The sequence below is a fragment of the Carex rostrata genome, chromosome 7, assembly GCF_964058835.1.
Source record: "Carex rostrata chromosome 7, lpCarRost1.2, whole genome shotgun sequence".
Taxonomy (NCBI): domain Eukaryota; kingdom Viridiplantae; phylum Streptophyta; class Magnoliopsida; order Poales; family Cyperaceae; genus Carex; species Carex rostrata.
This window is the reverse complement of record NC_135924.1, coordinates 10,885,814-10,902,156: the sequence shown is the minus strand read 5'-3', so window position 1 is coordinate 10,902,156 and position 16,343 is coordinate 10,885,814. Positions and strand designations below refer to the sequence as shown.

Sequence of the window (16,343 nt, the reverse complement as noted above, 5' to 3'; positions counted from 1 at the left end):
GTCAGTCTAGAGTACTTTGCGTATGGGCAGAGATCTAATTTGAGATTTGAACATATTTTAGTAACTCTAAACTACTGTTTTAGTACCAGAAATAAAGAGAAGAATATCAACAAGCTGTCAGACTTGTAAAGAGTTATAACATCACTTCATAAATATATCATGTCTTATTTTTTGGCATACACTCTAAACAAGAAAACTAAAACTTCACAAAATTATTTAAATAAAAATATTAAGATCTCTACAAAAAATAGAGGACCGCCCGACCCCCAAGTGGTCAGGTCCCTAGTGGACCGCCCCTGCCCCGGGCGGTTGGGGCACTTTAAAAAAAAAATGAACTGGGGGGGGGGGGGGGGGCGGACTTTTGTAAAAATATTTCTTTTAGGGTTTTAATAAAAATGGCCGATTGTACATGTATATAATATTATCATAAAATATTGTATTAAAATTAGTGTGCTTTTTTTATAGATGCTCGACATACTACGAGGTAATTATTTCGGGAAAAGGAATAACCAAAGTACATATTTCTTAGAATTGTTAAAAAATAAAGTACAGATTGGGTGAAGATAATATTAAATAATAGCTTCATTCATATTTTTTTTTAATTATTTATTTCTTCAACATTAGTCTTTATATGTATCCTACTGTTATAAGTTAAGATGAACCTTCCCTTGAACATTAGTCTTTACCTAAATTCTACGATATTAGTTAAGATCAACATGCCATGCCACAGAAGATTGCGAATAAATAATGAAAAAAATAATAATGTATTTAATTTATCCCAAATAAATAGAAAATTAACAATCAACATAGTACTTTAATTGTACATGTATATAATATTATCATAAAATATTGTACTAAAAATATTGCCGAAATTTTTTTTATATACCATAATAAAAAAAAAATCAAAACACCTTCGTTTTGAGGGAATTCCATCTTTATTCAGGCTGCAGAACCAATCTGCAGCCCCACTTAACTGGTACAAGGAGTGTTTTGGGTTGTTGTAACATGCAAAGTGGGAGCACATATTGGCTCTGCAGTCCCTCCCAAAATGGAGCCGAAGAGCCAATCTGCAGCCTAAGTAAAGGTGAAATTAATTCCCCCAAATGGGAGTGTTTTGATTTTTTTTTTTATTATTATGGTAGTTAAAAAAAATTCGGAAAATATTGTGCTTTTTTTTTTTTTATAGATGCTCGATCGATATATTACGAGGTAATTATTTCGGGAAAAGGAATAACCAAAGTACATATTTCTTATTAGTATTGTTAAAAAATAAAGTATAGATTGGGTGAAGAAAATTTTAAAGAATAGCTTCATCCATATTTTTTTTTATTTTTTTATTTCTTCAACATTAGTCTTTATCTGTATCCAACTGTTATAAGTTAAGATCGATGAACCTTCCCTTAAATATTAATCTTAAACCTTCCCTTAAATATTAGTTAAGAACTTAAGATCAACATGACATAGAAGATTGCGAATAATTAATGAATAAAATATATAATAATGTATTTAATTTATCCCAAATATGTAGCAAATTAACAATCAACATAGTACTTTATATGCAACATGTATGTATGTGATATTCATAAAAATTATGTATGTGGGTCTCATTAGTTTAGACAAATATAATCTATTTATTAAATAAATATACAAATATTGCATAAATCAATCTTGCCATAATTATAAATATTAAATAATTAAATTAATAATTTAAAGTTACTGTATACTAATTTAAGGTTACGAACTAACTCTTACTCTTGAGAAATATTTTGCCTCATCTCTCCGAGTCATCATATCCGAGTACGCTCCTCAACTAGTTTAATATATTTTTTTTTTCAATTTTACCTAACTTTCATTTCGAGCGCTCATATATAATTCTAACAAACTATAAAGGCTTAGTTCTTATTTGTGTTCTTATTTATTTAATAACTTTAAATTATTTTTATTCGTAATCAGATTTAACAAATGCAATACCAATCGGATCATCCGAGTAAACAAATTCCATCCACAAAACCTTTTCCATCGTAGATTCGGGTATTTTTATTATTTTGGACCTAAATAACAAAAGAGAAAAAATGATCCCTCTTAAATGCACGGATTCCAGAAAAAAAAAAAATTATTTTAAAAATGCATACCTTGACCTTCTCAATTTAGTCAATTGCTTGCTCGGGATTGCAAAATAGATTTTGGGTAAGAATTAAGCAAGTCCTTCATGGCAACTATGGCGGCTTGGTTTATATTATTTTTCTATATTGGGTTTCTCAAATTTGTGATTAATTCAGTTCACACTGTCTCTAACTTTTTGGAGATAATTTTTCCTCGGTCTCACGGTACATATTTCTGTCATTTGTATTGGAATTTGGAGGAGGTTTCTTTCGGCGAATTTCACAGATTGCATGCATCTCAATATACTGTTTGATTCTGTGCTGCATGCTTACTGCACAGCATAGTCACAAGATTCGTGAATTATATATGAATTATATCCGAATAATTCATTTTATTAGTAATGTAGAACCGAATGCCGAATTATTCGGTTGACCGAATTTAACCCGAATTTAACCCGAATTTTACGAATTATTCGCGAATTTCTTTCCAGAACATTTTTTTTTTGGTTTATTTTTTTGCTCTCTTGAAGGATTGAGATATATGGTATGAATAATTCTAAATCATTCCCGAATTATACCCGAATTATTTCCGAATCACGAATTTTTGACATCGCTGAACCAAATCTGAATAATTCATTTGTCACTATGCTACACAGTTAAATATATAAACTAAATTAAAAAAAATATAACCCTACATGTTTTCTCAATTATTTAAATAAACTTGATAGAATTCCACTTTATATATCCATTACATGAGATAAACTTGAATTGCTAATTAATTATTTAATAAAATATTAAAATCATGTTATATTGTATGGTCCAACAAAATTAAGATTGTGATATATTTAATATATAATTTTAAATAATAGAAAAATATCTATCATATATTTATTTAACTTAGAAATATTTTTTTTTCATTAGAAAACCGTATATGTATCATAAAAAATGAACAATCTAAAATATAGTTAAATTAGAAGTCTGATTGACCGCCCATCCACAGTTAATTTAATTCAACAAGTGAGACTTTATTAAGTAACTTTAAGCCAGATTTATTCCCCAACTGCAAATCACATAAAGTGTGGATTAAACTTGAGATCTAATTTACAGTTGACATTATTCCTATAAGTAATTCGTAATTATCTTTGACTTCTAATACCATTTAGAATTTTAGATCCGGATACAGAGGTTTAGGTCAAGCGTGCAGCGTGCCTAGTCTACGAAATACAACAGTACAGTACGGCTCAAGGCAGTTCATCTAACCGTTTTTTTATTTATATTTTTTTCCAGTCCGAATCTGCTGTAATCTCGGAAGGGATTACAGGACTTTGAAATTCCAATATCAACAGTTCAAATATTTTCTGTACAGATCTCGAAAAAAAGTAAGTTTTCATGCATAAATCTCAAAAAAGACCAACGGTTCAGATTGGGATTACAGGGTCCTGTAATTCCCAAAGAATTACAGCAGATTTATTTTCATTTTTTTCTTCAATTGTAGGGGTGAAATTAAAAAGTTTTCATGGAGAGCGAGTTGGAACAAAATATGCATAATATGTAGCAGTGTTGTAAATAACGGTATGCGGCCGTCGGACGGACAGGGTACCACCAAGCGATTAATCAGGAATAATCGGTCAATTAGTCAGAAAAATCCATGACGGTTTGATCACTGCCAACGACTAATCGGCTGATTAATCGGCCTAAACGGGCGTTTTTTACAACACTGATATGTAGAAAGTGAAATTTAAATGTATATGTATATGTAGATATATCAGTTTTAAATCGTTAATAGGCATTAAATCTACTAATTAATCTTAAAAAAAATTCGAATCTATTTAAAAATTTACGGGACAGTTAATTAACAGCGAACAGCTTTAAAATTCGTACGGGACAATATTTACGGAGAAATTTAAAATTTAAGTTAAATTGGATATAAATTCCAAGCCAGCTTCCGTTGGAGCTAACTTGCAATACTGAATTCCCTCATAATTACATTGTACGGATACATCATTGGATTGTTAAACTTTTACTTGGAAAATTATTATGGGGAAAATGTTCCCTGCCGCAATAAATTCGAGGCATCTTAACGTCACAACAAATTTATTTTTGTATTTATTTATTGAAGTCCCCAGGTCGGCATCTTTTTTTGGAGAAATGCATCAGCATTAATTCTGTTGTTTGGTACAACATATGACATTTTTTTTCTTTTTTTCTTGTTACAACTATTTTAAAGAAACCGTGACAGTCTAATGTCGGATCGGAATTGTTTAATCTACATTACGATGTCGACGGATAATTTTAATATTTCTACAAATTAAGTGCACATAAATTTTGATATATATCAAACATTTCAATCAGATATCAAATCAAATTTGATCTAATTAATTCTCATCCAACATCCAACGTAACAATAATTTTATTTATTTATTTGAAGTCGTCAAGTTGGCATCCTTTTTGTGGGGAATTTAATGTATCAATTCGTTTGTTTGGTCCAACATATGACATAGTTTTTTTTTTTCTTTTCTTGTTACAGTTATTTTAACAAGTTAATAAAATATTTATTCCAATTCCGCAAAAAAAAAAAAAAAATATATATATATATATATATATATATATACGAATTCTGAAACTTCTTAACCAAGGACCTGTATAAATTGTAAATCCTACTAATTTTTTTTATTAGATAGGTACCATTGTTCTAAATAGCTAGCTATAGCGGTTTTGGACCTAAAAAGCTAAGCTACGGAGTAAAATTACGCTAATTGAGCTATGGCCGCTATAGCGGTAATGACGGTCCACTATACTACATGGGCTTATTATTATTATTTTTCAATTTAAATGGGTTTTAAAGTCCAAGCTGAAATTAAATTATATGTTTTTTTTTAATTTAAGAAGCTATGTCAATAAATTTGAACATTGTGCGTTGGGCTCTCCAGAAATTAAAACAAAATATAGTTCCTGAGATAATATTAGAACTTCTTAATTAATTTGGTGTTTTTTTTTTTCTATGAGACTTTAGATAATGTATTATTAGTAGAAATATAAATATAATTTTTGAAAAGAAAAAAAAAACGCTATGTCTGATAGTTTTCGTTATAGCTGCGCTATTCGCTAAAGTTTTTTTTTTTTTTGGCCTCCCCGCTATACCGCTATGAACGCTATTTAGAACCTTGATATGTACCACTGTAACGGCTTATAGCCCAAGGGATAATTAAACACCTTGCATACCAAGATCCATCATAAAAAAAACATTAGATGAAGAAATTAATATAGAATTGTTCAACTTTTTTTTGTTCCTTTCGATTTAAACTACGTACCCCGGTACGTTGAAGTCTAATTTCAATTTATCCCAACGAAGACAAACAAATCAAGTTACGAGAAAATGCATATCCTAGTCCTATCTTTAATCAATAAGACAATAATAAAATATAATGGATTTGGTACACATGAAGGAATGTATCTGAGTTATGCAATTTTATATAGAGAGGTGAACATGGAAATCTTTCAAACTGAAGCAATGCAGAATTAAAGCGATTAGATTTTGCTTATAGGCCCAGCAACTTGAGGTGTATCTCACATGCAATACAAGCTGCTTCAAGCTTAGACTTCTTATGATAATATTTCTCACTTCTATATAAATGCAAATGTTCCATGTATTACCATTCCTATACATTTAACAAATCCAACCAATTCATCAAATCAAATTGGCCATACTGAGAAAAACAGAGCAGAAATACAAATGGAGTTCTCAAGATTTTGTTTAATTCTGTTAGCCATGAACTTGATGGCGATTCATGTTTCCGGAGTGGTACCGTCAAGATGGATGAAGGCATTTGCGACATTCTATGGTGGAAGTGATGCAGCGGGCACAATGGGTATAACCGGAACAAAACAAAAATTCAAACATACCTAGTGTTGCTTGATTTATAAAAAGAAAAAGAAAGCAAATATGGTGTCTGATTTTATTTTAGAGATTCTCAATTTATTTAATTTTAAATAAACATATATTATGATGGATACAGGTGGGGCTTGTGGCTATGGCAACTTGTATACACAAGGATATGGTACCAATACTGCAGCACTGAGTACACAATTGTTCAGTAACGGGGCTCGTTGTGGGGAGTGCTACAACCTCAGATGTCGTGATGATTTGGTCCCGCAGTGGTGCCATAAGGGCGTAATAATCACTGTCACTGCCACCAATTACTGCCCACCAAACTATGCATTGCGTAGCGATGCTGGTGGGTGGTGCAACCCTCCTCGAAAGCACTTCGATCTGGCACAACCAGCCTTTGAGAAAATCGGAATTTATAAGGCCGGTATTATTCCGGTTATGTATCAAAGGTGATTGTTTTATCCCCATATAGACAATAAGGTCTAGTAGCAAGATGTTCCTATTATATTTCATTTCACCTAACAAATATGAACAATTAAGAAGATTAAACTTCTGCTGTCCATAGAATGAGATACAAATTAATTGTAAATGGAGAATATAAACAAATCACAACATCCTTTATGTCTTTGGCTAATAATCACATGATGTTCTGAATACAGAGTTCCTTGTGTAAAGAGCGGTGGAGTGCGGTTCACGATAAACGGGCACAACTACTGGGAGTTGGTCCTTGTGACAAATGTTAATGGACCGGGGTCAATCAAATACATGTCAGTGAAGGGATCGAATACCAAGTATTTACCGATGACACGGAACTGGGGTGCAAACTGGCAGTCGAGCGCTTTCCTCAATGGCCAACCCCTCACCTTTCGTGCCACAGCTACTGACGGCCAGACACTGATCTTCCCTAATATTGTCAATACCAATTGGCAATTTGGCCAGACTTTCTCCAGCAGTGTGCAATTCAGCTAACATGATAAAATTTGGCAAATGCAGTGTATTAAGTTTAAATTATCTAAGGATTGGTGGTTGATTAGGGTGGCTGAGGCATGCTTTTCGTAGGTCATTAGTGGCCCGCCATCTTTCAGTTATTAATATTTGATTATCAGAAAAATCAATATATTGATTTGTTATATATTACTGTGAAGTGGAATGGCAGCAAGTGTAGCTGCAAGCAAAGTCAGATGGATATATGATGTGTCCTAATTGACTACTGTAAATTTATAATTATTGATGGATTAATTTAATTTCTGCTTACTTTTTTGTTTTATTTAATTTTTGATTGAAGCCCGTTGGCATAGTTTGTCATTAAAATAAAATACTGGTGCAGAGGGCCTTGATAATGAACATGCATCTGCAAACAGTTAGCCCTCATAAGTCATAACTAAAATGCCTTACATAACCCTAACTTGTTTTAAAGTAAACAAATGTTTACACTCAATTCTTGAGTAGAACTAGGGTGTTTCTAAGTTCACCAAGCTCCTTTGCCGAAATTTTTATTAATACCTCAAAAAATTATAAAATTACAAAATCTATCCAACTTTCCGGAGGAATTTGAAATCTGCCCCTTTCGGTGACTAAATAACCAGAAATAGAGACTTTGTCTGGTTATTTAGTCACCGAAAGGGGAAGATTTCGAAATCCCACGAAAACGTGGGTACATTGCGTAATTTTATAAAAAAATTGAGTATTAATAAAAATTTCGGCCCCTTTGTGAAATCAATTCTAAGACCTATTGGATTGACTTCAAACGACAAATCCAAACCATTGAAATCTTTCTACCTCACGAGTGATGCGTTTACATGCAAAAAGTTTAAAATTTAAAATTAATTTTATATAGAGTTAAGTAGTCAAAAGTTGTCCAAAAAATGAATGCGTTGAAATTAATTTATAAACCTTCTAATTTTGACCACTTGACTTTATACCAAATTAATTTGAAACTTTAAAATTTTCATATGTATACGCCCCACTCATAAGGTATAAGAATTTCAACAGTTTGAATTTGTCGTTTCAAAATCAATTCAATAGATTTAGAGTTGAGTTCACAAAGAGTCTTGAGAATGCACTCTAGAATAGCTACTATTGAGAATAACTAGAATAGCTACTATTTGAGAATAGTGCTAACTCAAAGCTATTCGGAATAGCTAAAATGTTGTTTGGATGTACTCTTAGGAATAGAGTTTGCACTCTTTGGATGCACTCTTTGCAACAGTCGCTATTTCGACTTTTTATTGGAACAACAAAATAACACTGTTCTGCTTGTTCGAAATAGCAAGTGTGATTGTTTGAATAGACTTGATTTAAAATAGCACTGCTATTATGAGAATAGCACTATTCTCATACCATCCAAACATACCCGTATATATATAACACAGAAAATACGGGACTCGTAAACCTAATCAAAAGCATAATCCTAACTAGGTCAAGTGGTGTGGCCCTCGGGGACAGCTCCTGACATCTCCTGCTGCGGACCGCCAGAACCTGTACCTAAAACCCACATAACAACTTGTGGGTGAGCGACGAATCGCCCAGTATGTGACCCAGAATTATCCCCTCAGGGATCCTCTACGGTCAAAGCACTTTTATTATTTATAAAATAAACGCAATTGAAAATATGCACATGTGTGAACCTATAATAATATCTAATAGAATTTATAGTAATTTTCAGTGATGTCATGATGCGATTATTCTATTATGCCAACATGCAAAATAAACCCAAAATAAAATCAAAGTATAATATCGGATAGAAATCAAGTCGGAATCCAGTACACCTCGCACTGTGTGCCCAAATACAATAATAATAATAATATGGATAAAGTAATCACCCCGTGCCGTGCCAATAGGATCAAAAGATCCAAACAATATAATCCAAGGACTGTGATCAGAGTGCAATGATACACGATGCCTAATGACATCGAGCATTGCTCCACAAGATAGTAGCACACTAGCCGATGGTTATATCAAATCCAATGTGTCATCTCGCCTAACGATTCATCACCCAAACATATCCAATAGGAGAAATCATACAATGCATGTCGTAAAAAGTTAATCTCTTCCCTCATGAGCAGGAGAGAACTCTACCGTCCGGCCAGACCAATAGGATCAGGGGCTCGTCGACCCCGTGCATCAAGGCTCGTCGACCTTATGCACTTGCACATCATTCCTCAAGGCCTGCATTGGACTTGGGAACTTCCGTTCTAGGCAAAGTAGCTCCTAATGTAGGGAAGGAATAAATTCCCGAATCGTATCGTGCCACAGAACTCGAGATCGGAACTGCTCACGTCAAATAGTAAAATGATCGAAAAATATATATATAATCAAGTTATACATATAATATATTCCTAAAGCCATCCAAGGATCAAGTGACCCTCAGCTCAGCGGCTATCGGGCCGTCCCATGCCAAGTGACACCAAGACGGAACGAAGTCACTCGGCTCTGCTCAGCTCTCACCAATGCATGCGTATGCATGTAAAATAATAATATAGTCTTTTACGAGAAGAAGACAGCTAATAACCTAATATTCTAATAAGGTATATATATAATATTATTTAATTACTCTACTCTTAAAATACAGTAAATTCGAGTTTTTCAGGGTTTATGCAATTCTACCTACAGTGCAGAAAGGATAAACATGCTCTAAAGTTCCTCAAGTCTCTAACTATAGCTATGATGCAAAATGAGTTCTCATGTTTAATTTCTTAGTTCCATAAGCCCAGTATATATGGGCTTTTGTAGAAGCTCAAAAGAGCTGAATTAAGTAGGCTCAATATAACATGACAACAAAAAGCCCAGTTTAATACATTCTGGTTCTCACTCGGAAAGGGAAAAAAGGGTCGAGCATAATTGGATTCGTCGTCTCACGTTACATGTCTGCCACGTAATGTCACAATACACAAGATTCACGTAACTTGAATATCGAATGATATGTCTTATCATGGAACATGCCTATTATATAATAAAAATGATATGGTATGTTATGACATGTGATTTGACTTGAACATGTTATAGTATGGTACGTGGTCACATGTTTTAGTGAGAAACGAAAAAATTCGGGTTCGGTTCAGCGGGTTTAAAAATTCGTGATTCGAGTATAATTCAAAAATGATTCATTACTATAAGAAATCAAAAAAGAAAATTCTCCAAAACAAACCCCAACGACGTTTTTTCTTGTTTTTATTGCGAATAATTCATGAATCGAGTTTTATATGGGTTTTATTCACGAGTTTGGTTCGAAAACGTCAAAAAAAGGAATTAAACACAAATAATTCGCGGGTCTTGTCATGCATGTTACAGATAGAAACATAATTATTATATCTATTAGATTTTAATCTGATAATTAATTTTTGAAAATTCTAAAAATAAAATGTCTCAGCATGACAACATATGACATGATCAAACGTGGTCACCAGGCCATTAACATGATGTAATTAACCTCCACTTTTTTTTAATGTCACGTCACATGAGAAAAAACTAATCATGTTATTTGACAAAGTCACAACAATTTATTAATCGCATCTTCGATCTTACACATCATTAAGTTCAAAATGTCATTATCTATCAATTCCAATTCATGCATTCGTGCATTCGTGCAGTTGATAATTCCACTAGTAGATATATATTGAATGGTCAGAAAGAATTACTAAAACACACAAGACGGGTCGTGCATTCGTGCACGTCTTGACTTACTGTTTATACCTAATAATTATGAAAGAAACATATAATTGCTATTTGCTAATACCAACGTCTCCGATAAAATCGGAACGATACTTCCTAATATACCAACATTATGATATGGTAGTTTAGTATTTAAATATTTAATCAACAATCATAGCAAATTCGGGGATGTAGCTCAGATGGTAGAGCGCTCGCTTAGCATGCGAGAGGTACGGGGATCGATACCCCGCATCTCCAATATTTTTTATTTTTCACTTTCAATATTTTACATGTTCTGAACTTTTGCAACGACAATTTCAAACAATAATATTGCTTCGTTGACCGACTGGATGGAGCATTCATGAAACCCAAACGTTTAAATTGACATGCACAAAATAAGATTTATAACCTTTAATTATATATTTTGGATATTTTTGTTTTTGACTCCACAAATTAAATCTACATATTAGGGCTGGCAAAGAGCAAGCTCGATTTAGCTCTCCGAGCTAGATCAAGCTCATAGCTCATTCGTTTTAGTAACGATCGAGTCATGAGCGAGCCAATATTCGGATTCGAGCTAAAAAAAATGGCTCATGGGTCGCTTGTTTTGACAACAAGCGAGCCGCGCGAGTCAGCTCATGAAAGCTCGTGGGCCAAAAGCCCAAATGTATTAGATAATATAATATAAAGTCAACTACCATAAATTAAGTTTGTAATTAAATTCATACATACTAAAATACTAAATCTTCAAATTCATACAAACTTAGTTTACAAAATAAATTAATGCATACTAAATTCATACAAATTCATACCATTTTACAAATTCATACTTGGACTGAACTAGCTCGCTAGTTCGTGAGTGAGCTAAGCTCCAGCTCAAACTTGTTAATTTTGGATTGAACTAGAGATGAGCTAGCTCGTTAATAACTCGATCCACTAACAAATGAGTTATTAGCGAGCGAATCAGACATGAGTCACAATCGGTCGGCCACGAGCTACGAGCTTTCTTGCCACCCCTACTACATATATAGGTTATTGTTATAGCATATTGATAGTCTTTAATTATCTAGCAAGCCAATTCATTTTGGTTAGGGTTGACGGCTTCGATAGTGAAATTTCCAACTCTCCAATATATTTATTCACTTAAAAAAACACAATATTAATTTAATAAGGTCGTATTAGTAATTCCGAAGAATCATATATTTACAAATTACTCTTTAAAGAATGGCCTAATTAATTATTTTCTCTATAATTCATACTCACAGTGTAACATCAGAAAATAGAAATAAAGGAAAAAATAATCAACAAATAAAAAATAATTCAAACCATCTGCGTTCTTCCCGCAATCTCTTGTGCAACCAATCTCCTACTCCTATTGATTGTAATCATGCATAAATACACATGCTCCTCTAGCTCCTCTAATTGCTCCATAAATTCTTCCTCTCCTTCCACCACTTCTCTTGTCACCTCTCTCACTAGCTGTCTTTCCCTCTCTTCAAGCACCATCCTGACCACATTTCGACCGTGTTCAATCTCATCATGTACCCGTTGTACCATTCTACTTATTGTGTCGAAATCCCTCTCCACAATATATGCGCCCTTCACCGCCATGTCCATCTGTACTTCTGCCCTCTCATTGCGGTGGATTTTTTTGGCAATGCACTTGAATGTTATCATCATCGAAATTTTCTTGGCAACACGAATGAAACGGGCTTTCCTGAGTATTTTTCTATGGGCAGCAGCTAGACTTGACACAAGAGGGTGGTACCTGCCAAATTATTGATCATGAAAACATTATTCTTTGAGGAATTCAATTATCATATTTCAGGATCAAAGGTACTGCTCTTTGATGCAACAGGAAACAATATCAACTTAACAGTGTCTTGTGAAATAACCAAAAAACAAATCCCTTTTATTATTTACTTTTGGACATGCGACTCGCAAGGAGGGATGTTATTTATTGGCGGCGTTACACGGGATACGAAAGGTAAACAATGGAATCCGTAAACACAATTCAAATCCGTTAACAATGGCTGCGTCACATGGAATCCGTAAACACGGAACTAAAAGTATGACCATGTTTTATGCCATACATGCAAGTGACAAATATGATAAACGAAGCGTACCTTGAATGTGCACTATGAAAGAGGGAGAGGTTTTGCGATGAAAGCGGGTTGTCTATCTCAACTCGCTTCTCCAACTCTGTAAACACAGCTTGTCCAGGTCGATTATGCAGTTGTCGTGCATCTACCTCAGACAGGCGAAGTAGCAAAAGCCTGATGTATCTATGGTGTTTTCTCGCCGTATCTAGTGAAGCAAGAATCACACTACATGCGGCACAAGCATGCATAGTTGTTTCAAAAAATTCTACCAGAATTGACGAAAGTTGAAGGCTGCGCAAGGTCTCCTGGCTCGGGTTGATCACAAACTGTGGAAGGTTTTTGAAGAAGCCAGAAGGGACAGGAGAGAGGTGGATGCTTAGGTTCGGACTTGGATTCAGATTTTGGTCTTGATTTTCATTTGTTTTGTAGTTTTGATTTTGTTCTTGGCCTAGGTTTTGGTTTGGATGCACCATGGTGTAGAGATCCATGTAGGATTGTGTGCGTAGATTTGCGTTGTATTCATCTTCTACATTAAGGGGTGTGCTCCCAGCTGATGTACTTAAATCCATTTCTTTATCTGCGTTTTCATGAAGAGAGAGGGGGTTAAGAGAGAGAAAGAGGAGAGTTTTGTTACTTGACACTGAAGGAAGACCAAAAGAACAAAAAATTATAGAGGCCATGCACTGTCAAATTGTTTATAATTATTATCTCCTTTTCACAAAACTGGAGACTCTGTTTCATACCACATTGAGTTATTTGACTTGCAAAATAAGCTACTACTGTTGGAACACTGAGGTACGAACTGGAGAGGATACAAAAAAAATGTGTTTCCACAAATTAATGCAAGGTGATACCGTGTTCAAATGTTGCTTCTGTGAAATTCTCTTTTTTAGGTTTACGTAAATTAATTATTCCTCCATTACTTTTAATTATAAATTCTCAGTAAATTACAAACATTTTAAAGAAAAATAAATAAAGAAAGAAAGAAAGAAAGAAAGGGAATGAAAACAGGCGATAAATTGTAACTTGCCTGATGCTAAATTCTCAATGTGGCGCGATCTAACAGTAGAAGGAGACTCCAAATTGTGCGACATTCTGATTTTCGGACACATCTTCGACCATATATATATATATATTTATTTGCTTTTATCTTCACTGAATCTCTGAAGATATATAAACGAAACAGATATATAAAATCTAAGGTGGCAAGAATAAAATCCGAAGCGATGAGGTGTGTTATATAAGGGTTACGGGGGGAGAGGCGAAAAATCGAATTAGCAAAAGAAAAGAGAAGGAAAACGCAATCAGATATAAATCACCGCCACGTACACTAGGATTTCAATTGTCCTGAGGCAGATAAAAACCTATCTTCTGTGTAGCAGGTTATGGAAAGATTTATATAGGAGGTGGATACAGATGGATCCCACATTTCAGTAGGTTAACCCATTTTACATCTAGCACAATAGCCGCAGAGGACTTAATTGATTGAAGGAGAGTGTTGGACAACTGTGTGAGCCCCACGTGCCCGGTTTTCAATGGTTGCCGCGTTTCCTCTCTTTTCAGACTCTTTTTTTGTAGAACTTGAGGCGAGATCTGATTCATTTGATTGATGAGGCAAGGGCCAGTACCACACGCTACCAACTTCTTTTTTCCAACTTCTAATTAACAGTTTAACACTCCCCATTTTACAATTTTTTCAAGCAATAAACAAAGGGACAAAAATATCTTACTAATTAATTTGGTATGTATTCCGCTTGAGCCGCCTCTTTCTCTCTGATATTTTCCGAATTTGGGCGGAATTATATATTTTTTTTTCTGTACAATCATAACCATGAGTAGAGGAGTAGTGATAAATACGAGTAGATTGGATATTATCCGTTTATATCTGAATTTATATTAAAAAATTTGCAATTTGAATTTTCAAATACATGTACAATCAGGAGCGGAGTTAGACTTCCGAACTATGAAGATCAAATACATATGAGAATCAATTATATAAAAAATTTCATTGGAGAATAAGTATCAAATATAAAATTTTCCTTCGGTAAATGAGAATCAATTACACAATATCATAATATTTTGCTTTAAATTATATATAAATATAAAAAAATAAATAAAAGTCAATTAACCTCATCTCTCTTGTGTAAATCTGCATTGGTGTACATCTGCATTGGTGTACAATATTAGTTTAGAAAACATATATGGATACAATATTCGTATATGTAGGCTTTTAGTTATTTTAGATATCTGATAGTGTGGATAAGGATACGGATACAAATAATTATTTGTACTCAATCATATTTTTATGGGAAAATTTCATATATATCCCTCAAAAGTTTCAATATTACATATTTATCCCTCTAAAATCAGTAATTACATATTTATCCTTAAAAATTGTACAAAGCCGCATATTTGTCCAATCTACCTCTATAACATATCAAATATCTCAAAAAATAATTAAATAATATTTTTTAAAACTTTAAAATTTATTTCACAATATTAATCAAGTATATGTTAACCATTATGCCCTTTGATCTCTTTAATCCGCCTGAGTTCTCTTCTCTGTAAGGCGCCAAACCTCTCTCGCCTCTCTCTCCAAACGCGCCAAATCACAGATTTCTTCCTGCCTTCCCTAGTCACCTCCCCTCTCACAGATTTCTGCCGCTCCTCGCTACTTTAATTTTCCATTTTCTTTTTGACTAAAAAGACAAAAACAAAGAGCGTAATAATTTGTATTACTAAAATATTTTTTTTAAGTTTTAAAAAATATTATTTAATTCTTTTTGGAGATATTTGATATGTTATAGAGTTAGATTGTACAAATTATATGTGAGTTTGTATGATTTTCAATGATAAATATATAATTATTGATTTTGGAGGGATAAATATGTAATATTGAAACTTTTGAGGAATATACATGAAATTGCCCCTATTTTTATTTTTCTAGGATTTTATTTAGTTCAGACACAAAAATAAGATGGAAAATTATGCAATGAGTGCAATTTAATTTTGGACATTATATGACTACAATTTTTGTAATTCTTATGTAAACATTTGTTCTTAATTACTTTGTTTTCTCATATTACGGATTGTAAATTTTATCATTTGAATCAAACGGCTTTCACTCTATATGTATGTGCATCAAACTTTCATGATTGCAAATTGAAAAAAAATAGAAAATTATCATATAGTAAATTTCAAATATTAAAATTTATATGATTTGTGATGTAAGAATAAAATATTATTACTTTGTCAGTTTGAGAAAATAATTATTATCTTATTTCTCATATTACATGAACTTTATGATTTCTCAAGTCCAAGTTTGTGAAATTTTATTTTGTGTACAATTTTTTTTATTTCTCATATCCTATCTAAATTAATAATAACAAGAACACTAAATGATTAACTAAACATGCGAAATCAATGCCAGGTCTCACCCTAGTAATTTTTTTTATTCCTTTTTATCCAACAATATTGGGATAAAATTTATTCTTACTCGAATATTTACAGATTGATATGAATAACTGAATACAAATATTGAAATCTAAAATTTTAATTTGGAAGCGCATACGTATATAACACCGATTTTTTTATTTATAT

The 16,343-nt window shown here is 33.0% G+C and overlaps 2 protein-coding genes and 1 non-coding gene across 3 annotated transcripts; 2 read left to right on the top strand and 1 right to left on the bottom strand.

Moving 5' to 3' along the window:
- Positions 1 to 5,763: 5,763 nt before the first annotated feature.
- Positions 5,764 to 7,238, top strand: LOC144556894 (expansin-A23-like). Its single transcript, XM_078305386.1, has 3 exons — positions 5,764 to 5,971; positions 6,119 to 6,440; positions 6,651 to 7,238. Exons 1-3 carry the CDS (start codon positions 5,836 to 5,838, stop codon positions 6,958 to 6,960), a joined length of 768 nt encoding a protein of 255 aa, XP_078161512.1. The 5' UTR covers positions 5,764 to 5,835; the 3' UTR covers positions 6,961 to 7,238.
- A 3,588-nt stretch (positions 7,239 to 10,826) lies between these two features.
- TRNAA-AGC (transfer RNA alanine (anticodon AGC)) lies at positions 10,827 to 10,899 on the top strand. Its single transcript has one exon. It is a non-coding gene; the product is annotated as a tRNA-Ala (tRNA).
- Positions 10,900 to 11,800: 901 nt separating this feature from the next.
- LOC144556630 (transmembrane protein (DUF677)) lies at positions 11,801 to 13,370 on the bottom strand. The gene is made up of 2 exons (XM_078305017.1): positions 12,768 to 13,370; positions 11,801 to 12,409 (listed from the first exon to the last, which is right to left on the bottom strand). The coding sequence occupies exons 1-2, from the start codon at positions 13,310 to 13,312 to the stop codon at positions 11,962 to 11,964; spliced, it is 993 nt and encodes a 330-aa protein (XP_078161143.1). The 5' UTR covers positions 13,313 to 13,370; the 3' UTR covers positions 11,801 to 11,961.
- Positions 13,371 to 16,343: the final 2,973 nt, after the last annotated feature.

Coding starts and splice junctions, on each gene's coding strand:
- LOC144556894 (XM_078305386.1), top strand. CDS start 5,836: ATGGAGTTCTCAAGATTTTGTTTAATTCTGTTAGCCATGAACTTGATG. Junction 5,972..6,118: donor TGATGCAGCGGGCACAATGG/GTATAACCGGAA, acceptor TGATGGATACAG/GTGGGGCTTGTGGCTATGGC. Junction 6,441..6,650: donor ATTCCGGTTATGTATCAAAG/GTGATTGTTTTA, acceptor TTCTGAATACAG/AGTTCCTTGTGTAAAGAGCG.
- LOC144556630 (XM_078305017.1), bottom strand. CDS start 13,312: ATGGATTTAAGTACATCAGCTGGGAGCACACCCCTTAATGTAGAAGAT. Junction 12,410..12,767: donor TTTCATAGTGCACATTCAAG/GTACGCTTCGTT, acceptor ATAATTTGGCAG/GTACCACCCTCTTGTGTCAA.